General features: G+C 43.4%; 2 protein-coding genes and 1 long non-coding RNA gene across 7 annotated transcripts in view; 1 reads left to right on the top strand and 2 right to left on the bottom strand.

Moving 5' to 3' along the window:
- The window catches only part of pdlim5b (PDZ and LIM domain 5b), a 67,474-nt gene extending 51,320 nt beyond the window's left edge, over window positions 1–16,154 (bottom strand). For 2 of the 3 annotated variants that reach the window (XM_031558362.2, XM_031558363.2), the window contains exons 1-2: window positions 14,357–14,464; window positions 6,653–6,820 (exon numbers count right to left, since the gene is read on the bottom strand). In XM_031558362.2, the coding sequence (XP_031414222.1) occupies window positions 6,653–6,751 (99 nt within the window). In that variant the 5' untranslated portion in view covers window positions 6,752–6,820; window positions 14,357–14,464. Of the gene's footprint in view, window positions 1–6,652; window positions 6,821–14,356; window positions 14,509–16,068 lie in introns of those variants that run through there. The other variant, XM_031558361.1, reaches the window with a different exon arrangement.
- Window positions 16,135–19,090, top strand: LOC116218125. Its single transcript, XR_004162689.2, has 3 exons — window positions 16,135–16,208; window positions 17,556–17,677; window positions 18,447–19,090. It is a non-coding gene; the product is annotated as an uncharacterized LOC116218125 (long non-coding RNA).
- A 51-nt stretch (window positions 19,091–19,141) lies between these two features.
- The window catches only part of opn4xa (opsin 4xa), a 24,740-nt gene continuing 16,600 nt past the window's right edge, over window positions 19,142–27,281 (bottom strand). For 2 of the 3 annotated variants that reach the window (XM_012840557.2, XM_031558859.1), the window contains exons 4-10: window positions 27,187–27,281; window positions 26,519–26,690; window positions 24,909–25,070; window positions 22,007–22,114; window positions 21,641–21,815; window positions 20,645–20,779; window positions 19,142–20,347 (exon numbers count right to left, since the gene is read on the bottom strand). The exon at window positions 27,187–27,281 is cut by the window's right edge and continues 109 nt beyond it. In XM_012840557.2, the coding sequence (XP_012696011.2) occupies window positions 19,958–20,347; window positions 20,645–20,779; window positions 21,641–21,815; window positions 22,007–22,114; window positions 24,909–25,070; window positions 26,519–26,690; window positions 27,187–27,281 (1,237 nt within the window). In that variant the 3' untranslated portion in view covers window positions 19,142–19,957. Of the gene's footprint in view, window positions 20,348–20,639; window positions 20,780–21,640; window positions 21,816–22,006; window positions 22,115–24,908; window positions 25,071–26,518; window positions 26,691–27,186 lie in introns of all 3 variants that reach the window. The other variant, XM_031558860.1, reaches the window with a different exon arrangement.

The raw sequence follows: 27,281 nt of genomic DNA, 5'->3' as shown, positions 1-27,281 counted from the left end.
AATATTTCCTTCCCCTGACGCTTCCTCTGAGATCCCTGTGTGCGTGCATGTGACTGTGCAGAGACCCAGACGACACATCGAAGACCTTTAAAACTGTTAAAGTCTAATCAAATCAAGCTGATGTTTGGAGTCATCTGAGAATGCCTACCTATAAATGATATAACCGGGGTCTTTAATGTGTGAAAGTCCGTACTTAGCTTTTTCTGTGTGATTTTCAGCAATTCGGCCAGGGCAAGTTATTTTCCACTAGGCTATATAAAACACAACCCAAATCTTGCTGAAAATGAGATCAAAAGGCATGTTACGACACAGCAGTAGGCTCTTAAATCACCGTGGAATGGATACCCTTACTAAACTTGCCTGCCAAAGGAAAACAGAGAAGATTTAAAAATGTCTTAAAAAAAAATGTCTGACTATGTCTCCTCATACACTCTCTATGTAGTAAATTAAAATTAGCTCTTCTAATGGTATACAAAACAGATATTTATTTGCTCCTCTGCATCCTCTGTTCTGTGTGCATAGCTAGGAAGATTGTGGTTCTAGAGCTGTCCAAAGAAATGCTGTGGCATTTCATGTGGTCTTTCAGGCTACCCCTTGTTAACTGGTCGCATGTCTAGTCACTTGACACTGTTTGCATTATCATCCAATATGTACGGAGACGGCCTCATCTGCCATAAAAAGCCCTCTGAAAAGAAGCCTTTGAGAATGCAAGATAGAGCACTGTTTGCCACTGTTTCAGATGCATTCCAAGTTGAAGTCTTTATTTTGTTCTAAACAGGTCTCTCATCCTGGCAATTTCACACAGCATGTGATGGGCCGTTGGCTCTGAAACACTAGCAGCGGTGGAGCTGAGACAAAGCAGACAGGAACAAAACATCTTTAATTAAATGCTGTGATACGGATGTAATTCTTTCTAATGACTCTAATTTCAGTGGATAGCAGATACAATGTTCTGTTAAAACATCATCAATCAAACCATTGCAGACTGCACGTTAACAAGACAAAAGCAATTTGGTCTGATTATCCCCTAACGACTGTAAATGACTGATCAGCTGGTTGTGGTTACAGCCTTTCATGTCTCTACCTAATTGCTGCTTCAACCATCTATTTTTGGATCCAATCGAAGGAAGCCCTTTAGGGCTGATATAGACAGCGATAGTATACCAGTTGTCACACTGGATTGCAATATGACTTGGTGGGAAGGGGGGCGTACTTAATAACATAATGCCACAGGGCTCTAGAGCAGCCCAACACTTATTATAAAAACGGCTGGCATACTTCAGCAATATCTAAAGCTATTTGATTTCACTTTGTGGTTTCCACACTGGTGTTGTTTTCCATCAGTCAACAAATCTAATTTAGGAAAACTTAGATGTCAAAAGGATTCAAGTGGCTTTTGCAATACAATTAAACCACATAATGTTGGGGAGAAGATTTATAATATCTAGGGTATGATCCAATATTAAATTAACCAGTAAGGAAATAAATTAGCCTTAATCTGATCCAGTGACTGGTGGTACAAGCAAAAGCAAAAGGGGGAGGGGGTGCAATGGAGAAAGAAAGGGAGGAAGAAACCGAGAAAGAGGGAGAGAGAAAAACAAAACTAGGAAAAAAGGGAAAGTGAAAAAAGAGAAACAGAGAGAAACGACAGAGAGAGCTGCATAAACAAAGAGAAAAACACAGAACAGGGTTGTGAGAGAGAGAGCACATTATGGCCTTAGCACAATATCACAACACTTCCCCTGTCCCGACACCGGCCTGTCTGGACATCTCTTTCCTCTGTGGATGATGGACACTGTTTGGACAACTCGGGCTAAAATCTGAACCATAACAATAATAAGCGTAGAAACAGCAGGGAGGATGGGACACCCCACCGTCTCTCTCCCAACCCCCCACCGCTGCCTGACCTCTGTAATGTGGATGTCAAATAGATGAGACGAGAGAGGAGCCAAGTCTAACACTTCTGGGACACAGCTGACAAAGACAGTTTTATGGTCCTAATTGAGAGGATTAGCACCTCATACAAAGTCTTTTTTTTTTTTTTACATGAACCAAAAAAGGGTTCATGAACCAAAAAAGGTACATGAGTTGTAATTTATTCCACAGGGCCTCTTCAGAACAACCTTTCACTCGTCTTGCACATGTTGACCTCTTAGACATAACTTCAGACTGAGGCCATATCACACCGAAGAGTTCTTTCTTCCAACTGCTTTCTTTTCACTCCTTCCCTTTCTTGGACTTCAACTCAGGAGAGACAATTAATGGGAGCGGTGTCATTTACACCTTGGCATCATCAGTCACCATTTCTTCGGCACATATTTGCCTTCTCACATGTCTCATACATGCAAAGATCCAGAAGCCTCGCCAGGCAGATACACAGAGTAAAGTAAACTCAAGACTGACGCGGACAAACAAAGGGTTCAAGAAGCTCTTCCTGGTAGGCTGTGAGTGCCTTTGAAGACCAAGCCCAGAGAAATCCCACACTCCCACAGGTATACATGCACACACACACACACACACACACACACACACACACACACACACACACACACACACACACACACACACACACACACACACACACACACACACACACTCCCACAGGTATACATGGCTGCCCCTCGCACTCTAAAGGCAACAACATCTGGAGCTCCAATAGTCCATTTCCTTTGTGGCTAAGCTGTGTGTCACAATGGGTTTTGCACGCAGGTTGTGAGCAAGAATAAAGGCTTATGCTAATATCTGGAGGCAGGAGAGGGTAACGTGAGACAAGCTTGTGTTCGTCTGAAGCAGTGGGATCCATATGATGAGCTCCAGCGCATTTCTGGAAGGAATCCGATCCCTGTTGTGGCCCAAACCCAGCGGGTCCGACCCTGGAGCTGGGCTGGTTCTGGTCGGATACACGCAGCGAGCTGCTACTGGGGTCTAGGCCCCGGCACTGACGCCGGGGAAAAAAGAATGTTTCGTGGCTTGAGGAGGATGCAGGTCAAGCACATGCCCTTGCAGAGAGCAGAGCAGAGAAACGAAGCAGGCCCTCTGCCATCGTCACGGAGACGACGGGAGCCCTCTGGGCCGTGAGATCGATGCCGCGTGCGAGAGGTGAGCCTGACAAGTGGAACGGAACAACCCGGGGGGCAGAGAGAGCGGGCTGAATTCAACACAATGATACCAGGAGCAGCACACGGCTACTGACACACTATTATTTGGACATATTCCCGTTTTCCAGGCAGGGGGAACACAAATAAACAGTGTGGGCTATGCAAACAAGGCAGCCACATTTCCAGTTACTGAAGTTGCTAAACAGTGAAGGGCAAGTGTGCTTCAGGTCCCAACACATTCAGGGTGTGTTTATCACCAGTCCAGGCCTCGGCACGTTCAGTATGCATTCAAGCCGAATGATTTTCGGTACAACAACGCCCAATGAATCGTATCTCATCCTACATCGAACATAAATCTCATAAACCCCGCTGTTAGCATCAGGAATGTTTAAATACTGAAGGTGCCTTGATTCCTGTTCCTGAGAAAGCCCAGAGGTTAATCTGTAATATTATATATATATAATATAGCTGTAATATTTTATAGCATTATTGCCATATTAAGGCATCTAGGGGGGAATACCGTCAGAAACAAACTGTGAGTGGCTTCCCTCTTTTCTTTCCATTACTGTTCAGCGATGGCTGTCAGCGGCCAGGGCACATAATCGGCTTCCTGACAGGAAAGAGTTGTTATCTGGAGCCGGCTGCCGTGGAGAAGGCCACATGTGTGGGCATTGCAGCTTCGACAACAGGGCTCCGCACGTGTGTGTGTGTGTGTGTGTGTGTTTGTATGTGTGTGTTTGTGTGTGTGTGTGTGTGTGTGTGTGTTTGTATGTGTGTGTGTGTGTGTGTGTGTGTGTGTGTGTGTGTGTGAGTGTGTGTGTGTGTTTGTATGTGTGTGTGTGTGTGTGTGTGTGTGTGTGTGTGTGTGTGTGTGTGTGTGTGTGTGTGTGTGTGTGTGTGTGTGTGTGTGTGTGAGTGTGTGTGTGTGTGTGTTTGTATGTGTGTGAGTGTGTGTGTGTATGTGTGTCTGTGTCTGTGTGCGTGCCTGTGTGTGTGTGTCCAGTGTGCAACCCCCACCCCTACCCCCACCATCCACAAACACACACCCTCGTCAGTGGACATCTAAGCCCTCTCACACGGGCGTAATGTTGCTGGTGGGGCACGGTGCATGCCTTCCATGCGCCCATAAATACACTGGCCAGATAATCTGCCACAAGAGCTGCACTCAGGGTTTATCAGTGGGGATGGAGAGGGCACACCACACCACCCCCAGGGCAGGGGGGGGGGGGGGGGGGCGATGGTGTCCATGGGGTGGGTGCCATCTGTTTGGAGGCATGGAATATCAGCATTCCCAGTCTCGAAGAAGGTTTCGCTGCACACACTGTGCCTAAGAAAAGAACTACTTTTTTTTGTGAACGCTCTGGTTCAGGATTTGCGTACGAATAGTAATATATCTTTTAGTGACTGAAGACTATTAAAATGAACCCTCTCATATCTGTTGTGTTGTTGACCTGGGACGAGATTGTTTCCTGTCTGATCTTTAGTCTTTCTTAGCTGTCTGTAAGGGGTGAGACAACGCGAGGCACTTAACTCTCACAGCTACCCTGTCTACATGCTACACTACGTTTGGTGCTGCCAAGTACAGGGAGAGAGTTATAATGTCTGTGCACTTCTGTCAGTTTTTTGCACATGCACTACATTAAGAGTACCTGAAACTTCGTCTGAAACTTTCCAGAGTCATTGCTTCTTGACGTGACTACCTGTCTCTCGCATGCTATCTCTCTTTCTTTCTTTCTTTCTTTCTTTCTCTCTCTCTCTCTCTAGTGCTCAAAAAGGCAAATTACGACGGTTGTTTGCCTGGTGTTTGTTGAAGTGAAGAGGCAAAGTAAGACAGACAGAGCGAGAGTGAAAAAGAGAGAGATAAAAAAGAAAGGCCCGCCTGCCCTCCCACATAAACAGAAAAGCAAACACACACACACACACGCACAGTGGATGTCATAGGGGCAGCGGCCAGGTCGTTCATCACCATCGGAGCTGTTCTCCGTACGGGGGGAGCGTGCCAGCGGACACTCACGGAGTTCTCGGCCTGCCAGCACTGACGGCCAAATCCCAGCTCCGATTTATGGGAACGGGGATCCCAGATGGGTTTTTACGGAACCTCTGCTGCTCCGCAGGATTAGAGGGAGCATGGACATTTTGGAAAATCTGCAGTGAGTGAAGCTACACACACACACACACACACACACACACATTCACATATGTATGCATATCTATCAATGCAGAGGCCTCAGCCTGCCACACACACACACATTCAAACATGCTCACACACTTACACACACAGAGGGAAATACGCACCCTGATCCAACATAAGGTTTTACGCCCTTTATCACATCGGCACAGCACACCTGACCGGCCTTGACCTCTGTGTGAATAGAAACACAATACCCTATCTCCCGATGCACTTCCCCTGCGGGTCTTCATTGGCAGGAACTGAAACCAACAACGGTTCTAGTTCGAAAAGAGACCTGAGAGCAATGACTAAAGATACAGTGAAGCCAAAGCGAAGACTGATTGCATCCTAACCTGGACACGCAGCCAGCATTACAGGCAACTTTCACTCCATATAGCACAGTAATCATAGAAGAGAGGCCATAAGGTAGATTTAGACAGTAGGCAAGCTGAGAGGGGAAGTAAAAATGGAAAGAGGGAGAGAGAGGGAGAGAGAGAGAGAGACAGAGAGAGAGAGAGAGAGAGAGAGAGAGAGAGAGAGAGAGAGAGAGAGAAAGGGAAGGGGAGACAGAGTGAGAGAGAGATTTAGCAGGACACTGTTAGGGAACTGTCAGGGAGGTGGTGCAATGGGGAGAGGAGAGGCTACAACTCAATCATCAGCCAGCAGCCTGGCAGTGCTGACAGCATGGCTGCCATTCCAGGGGCGGAGAGAGGGATGACCGGGTATGGAGGAGAGAGAGAGCAGCCAGAGTGTGTGCTTGGGGGTTCAGATTTGTGTGCGTGTGTGTGTGTGTGTGTGTGTGTGTGTGTGTGTGTGTGTGTGTGTGTGTGTTTGTGTGTGTTTGTGAGAGAGCATGCATGTGCAGCAGCTCATATTGGGTTGAGTACATTCTCAAGAGGACATGAGTATGAGCATCAGTAGCGTGTGTGTGTGTGTGTGTGTGTGTGTGTGTGTGTGTGTGTGTGTGTGTGTGTGTGCGTACACACGTGTGTTAGTGAACATGCACCATTTCATCAGGGCAGGTCACAAATCCATGGCACGATACACACAGCAACCACTCTGGAGACAGTAAACAGCACGTGTGTGTGCATGTGTTGGGGAATTCCTCTGTGTGTGTGTGTGTGTGTGTGTGTGTGTGTGTGTGTGTGTGTGTGTGTGTGTGTGTGTGTGTGTGTGTGTGTGTGTGTGTGAGGAATTACTTTGAAGATATGTGCGTCTGTGCATATGTATATACAGTATGTTGGTAGCAATGAAGATTCACTTCACTGATAACACATGCTGTGTGTGTGTGTGTGTGTGTGTGTGTGTGTGTGTGTGTGTGTGTGTGTGTGTGTGTGTGTGTGTGTGTGTGTGTGTGTGTGTGTGTGTAAGTCAGATCACTCACTTTTGAGATGTTGAGGGGCATGCAGAAGTCCTTCCCACCCTGCAGTCTGAAACCCCAGGGGGAGGGGCCAATGAGGGCGACACTGTAGCTGCTGCTCATGATTGGCTGGATCGCTGCAGATGGACGGGATCAACGTACTTCAAAGATCCAAATCGATTAGAGGAAGTCCTGGCAACACCAAAAACAGGAAGTCACACTTGTATTCAATGCCACAGAAGGCAAAGCAACAAATTTGAGTTGTTTGTGTTAGGGACGCTGCCAACTATATCAACTTTTATGCCCACTAAAAGCTCCACCACAACATTCAGTATGGACCAATAAGTCTTGTTTAAATGAAGCTTGTATCTTTTCAGCCATCGTGGTAAACATTTGTACAAGGAAGATAAACACGGTTAGATGTCGGGTCATGCTCTTTGACACAGCAGCTGTCTCTAAGAAGAATGCACGATGAAAGCTGGGTGCTTCAGTAGGCAAAAGTGTTGAGAGCGACACCAACGACACGAACACACGCAAGGCCACGGGTTATATAAAGAACCCCTCCACAACTATTGGCACCCCTGGTGAAGATGAGTTAAAAAAGGTTATAAGAAATTCACCTTTTAGTGAATTACCTTAGTCTCACACTGAAAAATGCATTAACTATTCAACATTTCATTGAAGTAAATGTATTCTTGAAAAAGATCAATAAATTATTATTTTTAACATAATCACATGTGCCACAATTATTGAAACTCATGTAAAAGCATTTTATTTTTCATTTACAGTTCACTTTTACTAAATTGATCAGATTGCTTCAGGCAGTAATCCATGACTTCCTGTTTGACTGGGGAATAAATATGAGGTGACACAGAGGCCAAATTCCCTTATTCATGCTTCAAGATAAGAAAACACACAAATCAAATAACACACTAATCAAATAGTCTCCAAAACTACAGCTACTATCAGATGCCATCTCCATGCCAACAGATTATTTGGAAAGCATGTCAGAAAAAAGTCTTTCCTGTAATTTAACAACAAACCCCAAATAAGCCCCTGAAGCTTGCTAAACGCTACTGGGTCTTTAACTTCTAAAGTCTTTAACTGGAGCCCTGTTCTATGGTCAGATGAGAAAATTGAGCTTTCTGGCAACAAATACTCAAGGTGGGTTTGGCATAAAAAGAAGGATGACTATACTCAAAAGAACCTGATCCCCATTGTTAAGTATGGTGGAGGGTCTGTGATGTCCGTGGGTCTGTTTTTCCTCTAAAGGCGCTGGGAACGTCGTCAGGGTACATGGCATGGTGGACTCCATGAAATACCAGGACATTTTAAATCAAAATCCGGCTGCCTTTTTTCTCTTGATGATTTCTTGATGAGGGACTTTTAAATTTACTTCCATTAAATGTTGGATTTTGTTCATTTTTCACTGTGACATTACAAGATGTAAACAGGTAGGATTTACCTGACGATTTAGACCAAAAGCCTGACAACCCCGAAACGGGACAGGCCTGAACGAGGTAACTGAATGGGGGCTGCTGCTGAGGTAAGAACACCAGCCCCACCCCTCTCAGGGATCAAGTTGAGCCCAAACATAAACATTCCAGAGGGTGGGATTAGAGCCCTTCCGTGCACAGCGGCATGCTCTACACCGGGAACTGTGATTGTTTTAGAACCCTGGTCATAACCTCACAAGGCCACAATCTTCTAAGATAGACTCTCAGTTTCTTCCGTGGTTCAGGCTTGTGATATGACAGGTGATCTGGTGATACAGAACTGTAGTTGTTTCTTGCTGGGTGGTTGATATAGTCAAGTTATAATGACCTGTGCCTAAAGAATATACATTTTCCCCAAACATTAACTTTAAACTAAACTGACACTTAATTCATTTTCAAATGTACTATTGAGTAGACTGATGAGATTAAAGGTTTGTGATTTTGTTACATTTTTAACAGCATGAATTATTTTAGTCATACGAGATTGGTTATGGGGAGAATATAAAATGTGTAATTACTGAACTGAGACAGGAATGAAATATACAATCATAATTATAAGACATCCACACATAATAACTTAATAACTGTAATGTAGAGATACTCAAATAAGACATGGGCCCCATGACCATGTCCAGAATGCTTTAAGTGTTTTCCATATTGATTGTACTGTATTTGAAATGGAAACATGCCAGAAATAAACTCTTCATCTGAACTAAGCCAATTTGTCCCATTATTTAAACGTTGAGGGAACCCCCCTCCCTAAGGACACTTGGCCTGAGGAAAAATCTCAGCTAATAAAAAGCCATCTGGGCGCTACCCAACTCTAATTTCTCACTAATCGACAGGTTCAGAGTTCAGCTGAATAAGTGACTGATTTATGAGTCATCTCAGAAAAGAATAGGCCATACTACTCTCTGTTTACTAGTGCCAAGCAGGCTAGACTTCTGGGAGTGTCCTTACAAGGAAGTGGCCACTACCCTGGAAGCACTCATTTCAGGTAACCCAGTTCGTCTTAGTTCAGGTCAGAGAGTTCTGCTCAAAGAGGCACAGAACCACAGTCTAGGTCTAGGATGACATCACTGTTCCACAGGAGACAACCTCCAATCAAATCTCAGATCACACCAGTCTTTGTCTATTCCATGAAAGGTTGGTTTAGTTCAGACTGAAAAATTAACGCAACGTAATACAAATTGGTATGTAATGTTTGCAAACCCACTTCTGTGCATCTACATATTGAATCCGTCTGTGTGCACTATGGAAACGGTTACTATGACAAAACCTTTTATGAATTCCAAAAATCCCCATTTTGTAGAAATGCCCTACCACCGAGAAACCACACTTAAAATCTCAAAAAAGCCTATCTCTTAAAAAAACAGACAGGCCAATCCAAAACATCTAGAACGTATCAGAATATTATCAGCAGCAGACGTCAGAGAAACAGAGAAAAGACTGCCTGGGAGTGTACGTCGGTATGGGTCCCTTCAACATGTGCACACATCTGTCTGTCAAGGGCATGGTGAAGGATGATTTATCTCACCTCACTGTTTGGTAGGCTACTGCCCGAGCTCTCTGCTCCGTAAAGGCTAATGGGTGGGTTGGGTTAAATAAACCAACCATGGTATTATGCCATGAATAGCTCTCTAAGGACCGCTCTTGAGGAAAGTGTCAAGGTTTTCACTGTCATGGATATATGACTGCAAGTGTGTGGTACTTACAAAAGACCATATGGATATGTATATATTTCGTTTAGTCTTGGAGCTCCTTAACATCCTCGTAGATACAGCCAAATACCTATTACAAGGTTAAGCTGTTTTCCTTAACAATGCTTCTTTCAAATATGACCTAGCTATCACTCCCAGAAAAAAAGAAAACAAAATGGCTATTCATCTTCAGCCACTCCCGCTATTTGTGCTGATTCATTTGACTGAAATGACCTTTCTCAGCCTTTCTCAACAAGCTTCCGCCAAGTTGGCCATGCTGTATCAGCTGCTAGCATCCTGTAGCAGAGACAGCCTCCAGACAGCAGAGAGTAGTTGGGCTACTCAGCTGCCTTTCATTGTGAGTAAACGTCTGCTTCTTTACTTCTAAGGGCCTCGCTACAGAGCAGGCTTGAAAAGATGAATTCAGGTGCCTGTCACTATGCGAGTAATGATCTCAGGCGGTGTGAAAACTGGCAAGTCTTCAGACTGACCTGTCAACAGTGTCGGCCTCCTTGTCCGCCGGTCACCACTAGCACCAAGAGAGCTAAACCAAATAGCAGGGGGCGGGGGAGATGCCAGAGGCACACCCATGGAAAGACTGGAATCCCTCAAAAACTGCACTCAGTACCATCGATACCAGACAAGAACGAATGCCATGTTTCTCACAAAGCGTGCGAGGTTGAATGCATCTGGCAGTGCCAGACTTTGACCGTCTGTGTTAGATTTATGACTCAGCCAAAAAACAAAACACAAACAGCAATGCAAAGTGTGTCATGTTGGGGATAGAACTGGGGGACGACATGTTTCTATATCCTATTTTCACAGAAATATGGTACTAATTATAGAGCCTGTAAATGTGTGTGGGTAATGACAGAAGTGAACTACCAGGAGTCTGGGCTATAATTTCACATCCTTGTATGAATGACTGTTTGAAAAAGGGCAGCAAGGCCTTACACAGCAGGAGATTTGCTTTGGTCCAGGAATCCTGGAGCATTTTCAGCTTAGAGCTACAGTGGTCCATGCTTTGACACGACTAGACTACTGACACTGTGTCACATATTTCACCAGGCAGTGTCTGCTGTTGTCAGTGTACACACAGCCTTTGTACAGAGAGAAGGCTCATGCTGATTCACCAGTTCCTCAAAATTGGTTACCCCCCATCCTTAGCCACATACATTTTTACATCAGTTCTTTTCCATTTTGAAACTAAAACTTGAAGTCTACCGCATGAAGCATAGAAATAACTGTGGTTGTTCTATTGGTATATGTACCATAACAATTGGTACAGTGATGAAGGCCTCTAAACAGAATATTTTTGATCCTCCCCTTAAGGTGACATTTAAAACTGTCTAAAATTTTTAGATATTTAAGATTTCAGTTGGTTTTACATAATGCTGTTAAAGATTCTACGGAGGACTTTTAAACTTTTTGCTATGAGAACAAGCGAAAGAATCGCAGCAGCAACTGTAGCGACAGTTTGCTAACCCACAACTTTAGTTGCTGTGTCGCTGTTCACTCTATATCATGGTATCCGTACAATGTTTGCAAAGGGTTTTATAGCCTCGAAGAACTTAGACCACAAATTTCCTAGCACAGTGGGATTATTTGGATTGATGCGTAATTTTAAATGTTATGCTAGGTAAGGTTTCCTTTCTTGTTAGTTTAGCTACAAACGCTGTAGATTTTTACAAACAGTGTAACTTTAACAAATAACTCTCGCTAGTTTTTACTCTGTTGTGCTTTGGATGCTGTTCGTTTGATGATCTTTTACATTATGTCTGTTTTGCTTCAGCTTTGAGAAAGAGACATCTATTTCCACGCTGTATAAGGCTAGAACGTGTAGACCAACTCCACCACCCTTGTCAAGAATTGGCCCTCGGGCAGCAGATGCTCTGGATTCCACCATATTTCTCTTTTGGTCCGCAAGTCCAATTATTAGTGTCGTTGCCTTGGCAATGCACTTCCATGAATTTGAACGTGAACTTCTGAAAGAGCACTGAAGGGAGGGGGGTATTTGTTTGGCTGTGGTCAACAATCTTTCTCCAGAATTGTTCACCACACCTGTAAACACCTTTTTGTTCAGAGAATGTCTTAACCACAGCCCAGCCCAGCCTCATTAACATCAGTGAGAAGACTTGTCTGATGGGGCAGGGACAGCACCACAGGGCAGGGCGTGGAGCTAACACCTGGCTGACATGTGGCCCTGACCCCTCTCCAGGGCTCTGCACACACAGTCTTCACACACACACACACACACACACACACACACACACACACACACACACACACACACACACACAGACTCAGACGATGCCCAGCGTGCCTGAGGAGAGCGGGGAGGCAGCCACGCTGGGAGCTTTAGGGCCAGCCGCTGATGTAATGAACCGGGAGTCACCGACACCGCATCAGCAGGACCACCGTGGCGAGTAACGATGAAGCTTCTCCGCTACAACAGAGAGAGCTGGCTTGAGACATACCTCATCTAGGTCCAACTGGCAGCCCAGGGTGCTCTCGCTCTGAAAGGAAAAGCGCTGCAGATGTCAAACCAGCAAGGCAGTCTAGCTGGCTGGCCGGCCATTGAGGACCATGCGTTGGACAGCGGATCTTCACAGACGACGTCCGAAATAAGCAGGTTGGCCGCCGCCGTAGAGAGAAGGATAGCCTTGGCACCTATGCCACTGATCTTCACCTGTATGCCCGACGAGACTACCGTACCTTCGACAAGAGCAAGCGAGAAGAGCTTGCGCTGCAGGCGTTCATCCAGGGCCGTCGCAACGTCCTGCAGCTCCTGGTGCATCGGCGCTTGCAGAGAACCCTCCAGCTGGTCCAAGCCTCGGTGGGGGGGGGGGGCAGGCTACTTTGGACTGGCTAAGACTCTTCATCGGCTCGGTGGGGGCAGGCCACTTTAGACTGGCTAAGACTCTTCATCGGTTCTGGTCCCGCTCCTACTGGCCATGGAGTCGTCAGATATGGAGACCTGGCGCTCCAAGACTCCACTGCGGTAGTACCAGGTGGGTGCACCGATGGAGCCTGTGGGCGTAGACATCCTAGGCATCTTTTCCACCACCGGCCAGGGTAATCGCTACATCCTCGTGACCAGCGTATGCAGTTCCCGACCAGAGTGCTCCCACCACCACTGAGCAAGATGCTCTGTCATTTCGGTCGACCAGAGGAGCTACACAGTGACCAGGGATGGAACTTTGAAGCTGGCATTTTAAGCAAGTTATGCCAGCAGCTTGGCATAAAAAAAGCATGGCATACCCAAAGTGATGGACTAGTAGAATGTTTTAACCGCACTCTGGGCAGCAGCCGTCTTGTGGGCATAACGGACAGCAATTCAGGAGTCTACAAAGTGCACCCCTGCAGCCCTCATGTTTGGACACAAGATCCAGAACCGTCTGAATTTAGTGTTCGGGCCGCCTCCAAAACCAGAGGTGAGGGGTGGGCCTGGCTTGGACTATTTGTACCCACTGCACCCCCACATATCACACATAAGGAGGTCCCGCTCATGCCTCGGTCAATTACTGCCATGTTAACAAACAAGTCATGTAATGCAGAAATCCAAACCAGACAAACAAAGAATTAAAGAGGTAGAATTGGGACCACTTATGAGATCATTGTGCCCCCGGCCTGAGCAAGACACACAGCAGCCCTGATGTAGTCTCATCAAAATACACCTCACTATTCACATTAATACACACAAAATTACACCTGCTCTTCTTGAACACATGAAATGGTAAATATCTAGTGATACACTGACACATACACGTACTGACATAACTTTGCGTTAACTCTCCGTAACTGAAACTACTTTAAATGTGTCACTTTAAAGATAGCATGCCGTCCACACAATTTGAAAATCAAAGAAAGCCAAACAAAATCAGTCACATCTGCTCTGTCTCCATAAATGAAATTTGCGTTGCCTATCGACAGACCTGCTAATAATGTAAAAGTGCAGAACACAATGCCCACCGCCGAACTCCTTTTTACAGCATCGTCCGTCAGGACGTTAGGCTACCTCAAGTCTCTGCTTGCCTTGACACACCCGCCCTAAACTGCCTCACCGACACTCGAGTTATCTCTAAAGTTTATCGTGGTTGGTTGGTTCAGTCTTTAGTGCCTATTACATATTTACTAACAACTGCCGAAAGTAATTGTATGCCCATAATTATGTCAAATCAGTGTCACCGAAAGATTAAATTAGCAAAGTTAAAGATTTTAATATTAGAGACCTTATAGTTATTGCTTTTACGCTAAACTTTTTGTTATAACGTTGTATTACAAATTTGAAAAAGTTCAACACCGGCGTGAGACGTTAGAAACTACAGTTGAGGATGAGTTGAGTCTAACTACAGATTGAAGTGAATGAACAGGTAATCACATGGATGGGTGAACTTTACAACCTATTTAGTTGACATAGTTCTTTTGGAAGTTATAGTTTATAAATATCTACTGACATTACGTTTGTCTGTCATACAATGTAACACCTCGATAGGGCCATTACATTCCCTGATAACTGTAATTTTGCTCACCTTTCAAGAGGAGTTGCTGAAGCCGTGAAAACGAGGAAGCTTGTGACCCAACGCTTAGCTGAGGAACAGAACGACAATCCGTACTTCCGCCTCAAACTCGTCTTTTCTCGCTGGCCGCGGGGAGGAGGGACACTTCATTCGCGTCACTGGGGCTGATGGGCAGAGAGGGGATCATTCCGGCCAAGTTCACAGGGAAACTTTCTGAAAGCTTATATGTGCCTTGAAATCTTGTATTAAATCCATGTCCATAACCCCTCCCGTTCTCACATTACAGCTTAAGTTTGACTTTGAGAGGAATGGTGACATTTATAAATTGCGCGTCAGGATGTGGTGGTCTGGTAGTATCCTGATGCTGCTTAGACAGTGAAGTACAGGGAATGGCGTGTGACTGAACAGTGAGCCGTTATAAAAGTAAAGAAGGTCATCCAATCGTACAGGTAACATAAATTCCACAGGAAAGGAACAAGACTGAGTCTGGCAGGTGCAAAGGGAAGGAAACAAAAGGATATTAAGCGTCACAGTATGAAATCAGGAAAAAGACAGCAGACCGTAGAGGAGAACTAGTTTAACTCCGTGGTAACTTTATGAAATTAGTGAAATAGGGTAGGCTACTCGTTGCATTTAATCGTTTTGGGTGGTCTACATCAGCAGATTGACAGATCAGATAAGAAGGAAGTTTGAAGTAGGCTGTAATAGCACTCCCTGGTGACGATTGTTGGAAGCAAAATAGCGTCAAAAGCCATTCGTTTCACTGAATCTTGCTTTATTTATTCTTTGGTAAGCTGAGAACATCGTAGTACATTAGTAGTAAATTAGTAGTACATTCAGAAAATAATAATGTTGGTGCGGGCAATAGTAGTATAGCAGCGCGGCCTAAAATACCTTTAACTGCAGTTTGTCTTACAACATTAACTGTATGCAGAGACAGAAACCAATTACCAAAATCTCTGACGTGTGGAGAGTAGGTCTAATGAGTTCTCACCTGTTCATATACTGTGATAAAATCACAAAAATATGCAGAAGGTGTGACTGGGATGCCTGCCCACAATGGAAATGTATTAGCTGGATGTGGAATTGTGTGATGTCACTCTCTCCATTCAGTGTGCTCACAGGAAGTGATGCCCAACATTCCAGCTAAAATAGCTTACTGACTTAAAAATGGCCCTGTAGGTTTAGTGATGAGGCAAAAAAAAAAAAAAAACATAGACGAAAGTAGACACAACCCCTTTCCCTCCTTCCCATACACACCCCTCCGTCTGCAGATTCCCCTACTTACCCACTACACCCCACCTTATTCTGGTTCTACAAAAGGGCTGATCTAACTGTTATCTGCACGGCGCTGATGATGACAGTACAGGGTCATTTCTTTCTAAATGGTTAAATGCCGAGCATTGTAATTTACTAACTAGAACATTGTCACACGCGCAGTAGGCTTATCTAGTCAAATGCAACCTTAAAATAGTGCTCTACTGCACTCCAGTGGCGATAAATAGAACAACAAAAGTACAGCAGGCTTCATGATAAATCTATTCAAGTCAGCCGATTTTCAAATCTTCCCGTAAAATTTCCACGTCTCTTTTTGAGTGTGGACCTGCTAAAATGTAATTATCCTCACTGCACTATTCAATGTATTTTTTTAACCAAGAGCATTAAAGTAAAACAATGAATGCTTTTGTATGCAAATGAGACGAGGAAGGACAATGCTTGAATACCTTTGGCGTCCCCCAAGGCCAAAAGCAAATAGAAACACACATCTGCGCACAATTCAATGAAGGTGTGTCGGTGGGTGTTCTGACCAGTCTATCCGGGCAGAGACGATCTGAGGGAACCGGCGCGGGTCTTCACAGAGGAGGTAAATGATGCAGCGATAAGTGCAAGGAGTAACATGAAGCGTACTGCCGGTTGACGTCCATGTGCGCGGAAACGGGAACAGCTTTAGGGTCACGGGACGCATTCAAGATTAGCTGGGTTGAGTTCCAGGTCGTTGGCCAATGAACGTACGTAAGACTTTAGCTCTAAACACTCAACAGCATCACTGTTTACGCAGAACAGAAAGAGACTCCTAGGTATTTTGCTCGAAAATAGCCAACCAGGAAATGTGTGAAGAATCAGACAAGCTTGATAAATATAAACACAGTCTGACGTTTTATCAATATCACCCATCCCTAGTTTATTGAACAAGTTTCAGGGTAGAGAAAAATCTGTGGTGCTTTGCGGTTGACTAAACAAAGTCAGAAATCTTTCAGCTGACATCTGACTGAACAAAAGTGAGATGGCAGCACAAAAGTTCTAATGGTTTCCCAACTGTAGCAGAAGATTTTGGTCAGTTTAACACATATAATGAAATGTGCAACTCAGTCCATATCTGTTGTTTCATATCCGTGGATACAGTCTTTGAATTTGACAACTAACAAGTTTTCAAAGTAGTCATCCATGAGAGTATCAGATAGGGGATGCTTACAACTAATCTCAGCACAGACCGCTGTGCTCTAGGAATGCTTAAGAGAGAGCAAATATTCAGTTCAAATAGATAGTTACTTCACTGATCTTAGTACTTCCTCCTTTCAAATTTGTATAACTTCACTGTTGTGATTGATAAGAGGTGAGGGAACTGTCTCTGTGGATTTCAGGTCTTACCTGGGGTCACTGTTTTTGTTGGAACACTTGCCATTTAAATTATTCTCATCCTCAAAGGCTCCCCACTGTATGCACTGCACTGGAAGAGTCATCTGACTTTACAGTTGATAGGCTTATGGAAAACAGGTACAATATTGCAAGAACACTCAGGTCAAAGCTGTGTAGTTTCATCACTGCACATAGGATCATATAGCTGAACTAGGCTGATGCCTTGAGTGGTACTTTAGAGTTGGAGGTAGGACTCGCTTTACAGGAGCTTGGACAAAAACACTGTTGGTTTGAATCCTACTCGCTTTACAGGAGCTTGGACAAAAACACACTGTTGGTTTGAGTCCTACTCGCTTTACAGGAGCTTGGACAAACACACTGTTGGTTTGAGACCTACTCGCTTTACAGGAGCCTTGACAAAAACACACTGTTGGTTTGAGTCCTACCTCACAGGGCAGTCTTTCATAGTGTCACATCATTGGAAAACATTTTTTGAGGCTGATGAAGCAAAATGTTTTAAGTTTACAAATGTATTTAAAAATAACGTCAGTAATGTAAATAATGTCCGTGCCAGGCAAAATGAAGTGCACCGGTCCCAAATGACGAGGAGGAGGAAAGAGTCTGGACAGGCTGATTCCATTGGAGAGCAGGAACAAGAGAAGGAGGCCGATGCTGAGCGACATGACAACCTCACAGGTGATTCCACATGTAGTGACAGTGTTAATGGAGCTAGCATAGCTAACAGAGCTAGTCCAGAGGGGATTCATCATACGGAGCCTGCCGTGCAGTATTTTGCACAAGTTTGATTTGTTCTTTAAATACCATCCAAACAAGAACACACTTGTAAAGAAAGCATTTTAATGCAAGAATGGCATGGTCCATGGTTCTGAAACCACAGTGGAGCAGCCAACTTCAATCTCAAATGCTTAGCCTATACAGTATGTTATAAATAGCCTGAAATTATGGTGCGTATGTGGTGGAAAAATGGGGCCAATCCAGATGAAAATTGCCAGGGCTGAATTTTCTTCCCAGTCCGACCCTGCACTCAGCTGAGTTTTTCTGTTTCTCTGTTATGCCATTATCAGAGTGCATAAACCCGTGTTACCAGATTTATATTGTGACTTTCCATCGGCCCCCGGAGGAATGCATGCTCATATTTCTTATTCTGTGAGGTATAGATTGCCTCGATTGGTTATCTTCCTGCAACAGATAACTGCCATTTGTTTTGTGACTACTGTGTGACAGCTATTAGCAACTGACAAGTCATTATATTCTCATTCACTCACTGGCTGGGAAAATAGTCACCACATTTGTACAAAGTGACAGAGGGATAAACTTTTCCTGACACATCTAAACACACCATTCTCTCATACCACAAATACAGACAGGCACACATTATGCAGTACTTGTTGAGGTGTACAGATTTTCTATACATGACTTTAACAGAGCGTTTTGGTCATTTCAGTTCACTGGAACAGAAATCCTGTGTTCTTCTCAGGGCCGGACCTGGAAGCAGAACTGTACAAACTAACACCAAAAAGGCAAACACACAGATGCATACATTACGACGCAGAAAACAATCCTTTATTCTGCATACAACAAGTAATTCTGTGGTCATCTGAAAAACATAATTCTAGTAATAATTAAAATATATTACTTTGACTACACTGAAAGTGCAAAGTGACTACTGCTGAACTTCATTGTTTGTTATAGCAGATTTTGTAATTAATAGCTATAACATTTTAAAAGGATTAAATAAAACTTGATCTATCTGATAAATTAAGTACCCAAGCTATGCATCTGAGATACACAAACGCATGTTTTTTAAAATTGTTTTGTTGGTTGTTTTCACATATCTATTGGATCAATAACATCTGGTTATATGGTTTGCAGAAAACGAATGACCACTAAAAAGTGGTCATGTAACTTTCATCAATGACCTCTTCAAAGAGAAGTTAATTCTTCAGAAAGCCAAATAAACCATCATATACCTCCATATGAAATATAGCAACTACCTCACATAAACATCCAGCTTCCACACATGATGGAGACCCATGGGGAGTGTAGCATACACAAAAACACACACACACACACACACACACACACACACACCCACACACACACACACACACACACACAAACATACACACACACACACACACACACACACACACACACACACACACACACACACATACACACACGAAATGGCAACTCATTTAAAGGTTTAGTTACATAAATACTGGCATGTCCTTGACTTGGAAGCTTATCAACAGATAAAAGTAAATTTGCACCATTATGCATTATCTATTACATGACAACGTCATCTAACCTTACAATCAACATCACTGAACTATAGTGCTGGTACTGCACTTGAAAAGAAAAACGATAGACGAAGAATTGACCCTGGATGACTTGCCATTACCACAGGGAACAAATGTAGGAACAGTACACTGTAAATTATGGCAGGATGACAAATAGACTTCCTTTAAAAAAAGAAAAGATGTTTTGTGTACGCTTGTGTTTGTACACATTGTGTGTGTGAGAGAGAGAGAGAGTGTGTGTGTGATTTAAGAAGATGGTCATTTTTTCTGAGACCTAGCCTTCCAGATTACTACTCCAGTGTTGTCCTGTGCTGTCACTCCTAAGCATTTGACATGTTGGTGATCCATAGCGAACACCACGCAGGGTTTGGTGAGATGTTTCCTGGGCTTGCCTCAGTCACTGGACCGGATTGGCACCGGATTAGCTAACAAACCATGTGGACATCACAAGCGATGGGAGGAGGGCAAAGTATTGTATAAATACCATTTAGGACAGTTATGCAAACATCCTGAAATAGTTCATATTCCTGCACCTAAAGAGAGGGCCATTGAACAGTCATGCCAGAGATGTGGCCTCCATAAGTCCTGAAGGGGTTTCCCACAAGAGAGTCTGGAATCTGCTCCCTATTTGTAACTGTGTCCACATACGTGCTCAGCATAGGAGTTTCTCTGCGGAGTCCGGCAGTACACCAGAGCAGTTCACCCTCTGCAGGTCCACAAGCACGTCGTCCTCATTTCCCTGAGTACTTGTCTGCTCAGCCAGACGGTCCTTAGCCACCCCCTGCTGTTGGACTGATGGGGACACCGGGGACAACCGCCTCCCGCCGTTCTCATAGAAGAATAGGCCTGTGTTAGGAGGAGCTGCAGGGCTGGTAGTGTCTTTGCACTGCTTTTCTTTAGGATCCTCGGCATCCTCATCTTCACCCCCGCCATGTCTGGCCACGGGGAGCGGGAGCGGGAGCGGGGCAGTGGCGGTGCTGACAGACATAGGCACCGGGTCGTGGGAGGAGCTGATCAGTGATTTTCTCTCTGGGATTTTGGCCTAAGGGAAATTTTACAGGAAAAAGTCGATGTTTAGTAAAAAATATATAATGTCCAGATATAACCATGAATTGTGATCTGTGGTTCCAAATAGTACGTCAGAATTGTATTGTAACTATTGTAATGTACTAAGGTACATTCATTTGTGACTGTGCTGGCAGTAGTATATCACTCAGATTTAGATACAGAAGCTTTTCATAGGTTTACAACAAATACTCTTAATACATTTGTGTTGGAGTAACATGCCTGTGTAGTGGATTTGTTGCAATTCTTTAGTCACTTGAACCACATACCTTACCTTCCCCTCTTTGGCAGAGCCCTTCGCCTTCCCCGGCAGATGAACTTGGTTTCGGTCTCTCTCCCTCATCATACAGGTGGATCGCGATCCCCGTGACAACTGATCCATGGGATCCAGCTCAACATCACTCCATACCTACGAAAGGAATGTAAATGTGAATGAAAATGGCATTATGACAATTTAACTCAATTGCAATTGATCTCAAGTTGAACTTCCTTAGATCTTGATGTATGTTACTGAGATTTAAAGTAAGGTACACATATAATATACTGTATGTGATATATGTTTTTCTGTACAAATATCACAAAAGGGGTGGTAGCTTAAGAGCATAATTATCATAACAACATAACAGACAACACATATATACAATACACAATAGTGTAGTTTGTTTGGTAACCTGGTTAAATCTAGCTGTGACATTCACAGTGGCATTCCCTCTCTACCTTTAAGAAGCTCCTGAAGACCCAACACTTCAGAGCCCCTCTTTTCCTAACGTGCACTTCCTTTCCCTTCCTCTTCCTTCCTCTACCTACACAGCTAATGAGGTTTAGGAACTACCCCAAGACACCCCTCAGCTTCTAATGAGGTACAAGAACTACCCCAAGACACCCCTCAGCTTCTAATGAGGTACAAGAACTAACCGAAGACACCCCTCAGCTTCTTATGAGGTACAGGAACTAACCCATAAAATTGATCCTCAATTTTCTACTGTAAGCACAATCACATTCTATTGAGGTACATTCCTCACAGCTACAGCATTGGTATGATTCCAAAGCAATCTGCAGCACAATTGAGGCACATGTTGTAGCTTGTGTGCTGTCTGGGGATTGAATCTATGACGTCAGTGGTGCTGAAAGCACCTGTTGGGTAACAGAAACAAAACACGGCACTCTTCTCTTGACACGACTTGAGCCTTTCCGCACCCAGATAGATCTGAGACAATAAAACGCAAAGTGACATTTGAAGTAGTTCCAAAACAAGCACAAATAAACACACTGTGTCTCCCGTAGACATGGAGGAAATCCTGTAGAACTTGTTCTTGGACCCAGACGACGTTCTGCTGAGCATGGACTCCCTGAAGGAACACTCGCTGTTGGACACGGAGATGCAGTCCTTTCGAGGGGGCTGGGACAGGAAGCTCAGGCACGGCACGTTCGCCGCCAGAGTGTCCCTGCTCAGCCACAAACAAAAACAACAAACAAAGCACAACAAAACACAAAAACTGTTTACAATTTAAAACCATTTATTCTGGTATATATGGTTAACATATGGGCTAGTCCACTAACCACACCAGGTGAAATGAAAAGAAGAAATCATGGAGTGAGGGGGAGTGCACAACTCAAAGAGATAAACTGCACTCACCTGTATTTGGAGTGGATGATGGCATAGATGAATGGGTTGTATATAGCGGAGGCTTTTGCTATAACCGCGGGCACTGCCTTTGAGTATGGTGTGAGGTAGCTGCCATACCTGGAGGAGGCAGGGATGTAAAGGGCCTTCAGTCATGACCACAAAAAGCTCAGTGTGCATGAAGCCCTGAAGCTCATATGGAGAAAGTCATCTGACAGTGCATGGCCTGCAAAAATGAAATGATTCTGTAGTCTCCCTGTCTCTCTATTCCTTAGTGTGTGTGTGTGTGTGTGTGTGTGTGTGTGTGTGTGTGTGTGTGTGTGTGTGTGTGTGTGTGTGTGTGTGTGTTTGGGGTCATCAGATGGTCCCTGAGTTGACGTGTTTATGCAGCACAGCAGTGACCCAGCAGTCCTGTGGATGGGATCACATGCCAGATTATCCCTCTCTGCCAAACTTCTCTTCTTGTCTTCTCACCCTCTATTTAACTCTTCCTTCCTTCCTCTCTCTCTCCCTCTCTGTCAGTTTTCAATTTAATAGGCTTTATTGGCATGACTGTAAGGACAATATTGCCAAAAGCATAAATTAAAGAAATTGAGTAAAATGGGAAAAATATACAATTATAAGAATAAAATGGCATACCCTTAAGTAAACAGAACAGAAAGTTAATTTGAACACAGCCTTTATTGTTTTTATACATAAATGTAATAATATTGTAGGTTTGGCATCCAATTCTGCTGTCAATTAATTTCAATAAAAGGCCCTCATTCTGTCAGCCCTCAAACGGAGTCAAAGGCTTTCCTGAAGTCAGTAAAGCAGACAAATATTTTTAATTATTAAAAAAATTTGTATGCTGTGTACAATAAAATGTGTAAATTGTGAGTGTGTAAAGTTTATGATCTATGTGCCAATTTGGGAAGGGTTTAAGATGTTTACTAGTCTGTTGTTTATTATACCACAGAATGGTTTTCCAAGGTTGCTGCCTCTGTAGTTATTTCGGTTGAAGTTGTCGCTGTGTTTATATATTGGAGTGAAATAATTTCATAATAGTATCTTTAGGCTTCTTCGGGGTACTGTATATATATATATATATATATATATATATATATATATATATACACACACACATATATATATATATATATACAGTATACAACAGAAGTGAGTACACGCCTGTGCAATATCAATTAAATGTCAAATTATTCAAAATTGTATCACCTTACAGTAGCTGCATTCATGAGTTGAAGAGTATGGTATCTGCTCTTATGTCATGTTATATTATGATATATTATATATATTTATATTTATAATTACATATATATTAATAATATATATTAACAATTATTATTATTATTATTTTCAAATGTATGTATTGGCTTTCTCTATTTTTCTATCTCATCTTGACCTTTCTCCATATCGCACTCATTTTACAACCTTCTGTTTTTGTCTTCAAGTCCAAAAGCTAACTTATGTCTTGTTCCATTTGTGCACCAGTATCCTTTTTGTCTTAATGTCATTTAAACTTTTAGTTTGAACTGTTCAGCTGGGACCAACAGATACTGATGTAGAAATCATTGTTGGACCTTTGCACAGAGAAATACTGAAGTTGACAAAATAGTGAAACGAAGATGAACTGGAGTTAAATGAAGATAACTGGAGTGAAATTAAGATAAATGGAGTTAAATGAAGATAACTGCCGTGTCTCAATGAAACAACCATGTACATCTTAAAGATAACATAAGAAGTGCTTTTCTTCATAAGTGCTGTCAGACTGAAGGCCTGGAGTCAGTCTTGAAAAACATCATTCTCTATCAAAGTGACATTTCCATAGACTCCGCGGAAACTCGCCTCAAGTTATAATTAAATGTCAGATGACATCACGTCACTGTGGCTCGGAACCTAAAGTTGACTTTTTTTTTTTTTTTTTTTTTTACTTCTTCCTGCGCTTTTTTCAGACGCCTCTGTCAATGTGTTTACACTGGTCAACAAGATGCTGCCAAAATCAGATTGGAAGTGACTTTGAGTAGCAGTGTGACATTTTCAAGGCCAGAAAAGCCACACTAGTCCCTAAATAGAGTGTTTAAATTAATTGTTTAAATTGTCTTCATTTGTTCACATTTTCAACTTTTGACAGATCATTCTACCCTTGTTTGTAGATCTGTCCGTGTAAAAACCCTTAAGGGCGTCTGGGACTTTATCTCATAACATTTGGGTTTTTTTTCTACACAGTATGTTCAAATTAGGTATGAGCGAGCATGCACCCCCCTTAAGGCCTTCAGAACCACCACGCAATTCCTCAGTAATTAAGTCAAATAGAATGTCTGATGGATGTGTTCACCAGCCAGTCAGATTCCTCTGTTCACTGAGGGTATGATCTTCAAAATTATGTCATTGCCAAGGTCATTTTAGTTTGCCTTCAGCTATGAAACTTTGGTAGGCTACAATCAGTCTTGGAGCTAGAATTCAAGCCATTGAAAATGTGAAGGTTGATAAGCATGAACTAGTCACATTAGTGTTAGAGTTGAGATGGCTGGAGGGGTGAGCATTTTATCATGTATTTAATGCAAAAATATATATGCATATTTACTAGAAGAAATTTCATTGGCAAACCCCTGTATGTCCTGTCGTCTATGATCTGAATTCACTTTTGAACTGTTTGTGGACTGTCAGGCTACATTGTCCCAGTATACTAAGGCATTTGAGTTGAGAGAATCTGTAAAGTAGGATGTCCACACACTGTGTACAGCAACATAAAAATAGTTGTCCTGCCAGTACGGGTCATACAAGACATAGACCTATAACACATAGCCATGTTGTAAAAAGAAAGTCAGTAACCTCCAATGTTTATACTATATATACATAGATGTAAGATATAAGTATCATAGCTGTTGTACATTATCATAAGGCTGGTTCTTACCCGGCCCAGGCGATTAACGTCACAGTGGCGTACGGAGACCAGGACAGCACAAACACGATGATGACGATGAAGGCAATCTTGGCCAGCTTCCACTCCGTCTTTATGGACTGCTGCTGAATCAGGGTGGACTTCCTTCCCTGACTGCCCAGCCTCTCGAGATCTCTAGAGGACAGTGGGACGAGATGAGATGAGATGTGGATAGCTCATGCCCTTGAGAAGTGAATGACATTACCATGGAAAAAGCCACAGCATTGGAGTGTCAAATCGATCTACTGTACTTTATGTGGCATTCAAAGGGTCTTTATACCTATATAATTATAGCTTAGATCCTGTTGGCATTTTATGTCAGACTGTGTGCGTGTGTGAACACTGTGCAGTCGTTGGTTCCATTACGAGACAGAGAGCAAACTTACAGTATTAAAATGGAGCACATGAAATGTGGCTTATGACCATTTGAGATGCAATATCACTGACAAATTGTATGGTGAGGGTGCTAAATGAAACATATGGCTATGCCTCAGTAATATGTAAAAATTTGTAATAAGGTTTCAACCAAAAGGCTTTACAACCAATTTGATGTCATTTGAACACCCGGTGTGACATGTATTGCCACCACCGACATGTTTCTCTGTCCCTACCCCCCTTACCCCTGTAACAGTAACCCTATGAGCACAGTGTATACCCACTAAACTGGTCTTGTTTGTATCATGTATTTACCACCGGATCTGTATATATATTATGTACATCTACCAAATGCAGGCTGTGCACAACACTTGTTGTTTCCCTTCCCCTTCTGCCACACAACCCTCCCCACCCCCCTTTCTATCTCCACCCGGCCAACCTCAAGCAGATGGGTCCTCCCTTATGTGCCGTAGTTCTGCTTAAGATTCCTTCCTGACTAACAGGGAGTTTTTTCTTGCCCCTGTTGCCATTGTGCTTGCACTAAGGGGGTTCAGGCTCTGGGCTCTGTAAAGCGCCTTGAGACAATTGTATTGTTATGGCGCTATATAAATAAAATTGAATTGAATTGAATGTAGGTGTTCAATCCTTTTGCCTAGGGTTTCTCAGTTCTGCTCTGTCTGGATTGCCAGGCACCGCAGGTCGTAGGTCTGTCCCGTACCGTATATGTTGACATTCATGGGAGAATTGTGAAACAACCCAATTTGCTAAATTTGGTGTTGTCACCTTGTCAAGATCATCTTGTCGAAAACATCTACTTGACATGATTTGTTCAAGTCACATTGACATCAGCAAAGGCAATGTAGCTGTCGGTTTAAACACACCAAATGTGTATTTATGTATTTGTCAGTACTGTTTACCCTTTGAGGAGTATGATCGCAAACATGTGATTAGAATGTTGCTAACTGAGGGTTCCATTTAATGATATAATAATCAGAGCCATGTAGTCTCTTGAACTCAAATGACTGTTATGTTATGTTATCTTATGTTATGTTATCCTATGGAAGTTAATGTCAATTCTAGATCTGTACAGTATAATTCTGGCACAACTTGCAAAAAGAAAACCTCCTTCCTTAAATGTTGTCATTGCCATACAACAAGTGTTGTGCTCTCTGGAAGTGCAGCGAGGGAAGATGTTGCAGCCTGTCTACCTGCCAGTGCTGCGGATGGCCAGGAACATGAAGAGGTAGCAGTAGAGTATGATCCCCAGCGGGATGAAGAAGACGAAACAGCAGAGCATGAGGGTGTAGCTCTTGTTGGAGGGCGTGGAGGTGACGTAGTCCCATGTGCAGGAGGTCATCAGGCCCTCTGGGATGTAGGAGCCTGGGCCAACAAAACACACCACAGTTAATGACTGAAGCCATGGAGAGCACAGCGGAGCGGAGCGGAGCGGAGCGGAGCATAGTGTCTAATTCTTTGAAGCTCTGTGAAGCGCCTCCCCACTCAGCATTGGAAGCCGATAGCGTCCCGCTGTGCCTTGAGCTCAACTGGTCCTGAAGATGTCGATAAGGCTACTGATGTCATTCCCAGAGAATGCTCTCAAAGACTGAATAACGCAGCTTTGCTAAGGTTTTTACAGTGATTATGTAGGAATAAATATACAGAATAACACATTCTCGCACAGCTTGAATGTATGCTATGGGCCTCCACTGTATATAATACATTGCGCCTGTTGGGAAGAAAAAAATGTGTCCCTGCGTGTGTCTGAGTGAAAGAACGTTTGAGTTTGGGCAGTATGTTTGTCCAGTATATGCGGACACACACACAGGTGTGGGTGTGTGTGTGTGTGGGTGTGTGTGTGTATGTGTATGAAACTTACTCCATCCTAGCAGAGGAGCCAGGCTCCAGGCTAGTGAGTAAAGCCACACCACGAGAATGATGAGCAGAGTGCGGCGTTTGGATGTCCACACTATA

Source organism: Clupea harengus, chromosome 21, assembly GCF_900700415.2.
Source record: "Clupea harengus chromosome 21, Ch_v2.0.2, whole genome shotgun sequence".
In the NCBI taxonomy this organism is placed as follows: domain Eukaryota; kingdom Metazoa; phylum Chordata; class Actinopteri; order Clupeiformes; family Clupeidae; genus Clupea; species Clupea harengus.
Note: the sequence above shows the minus strand (reverse complement) of the source record. Positions and strands in the feature narration are given on the sequence as shown.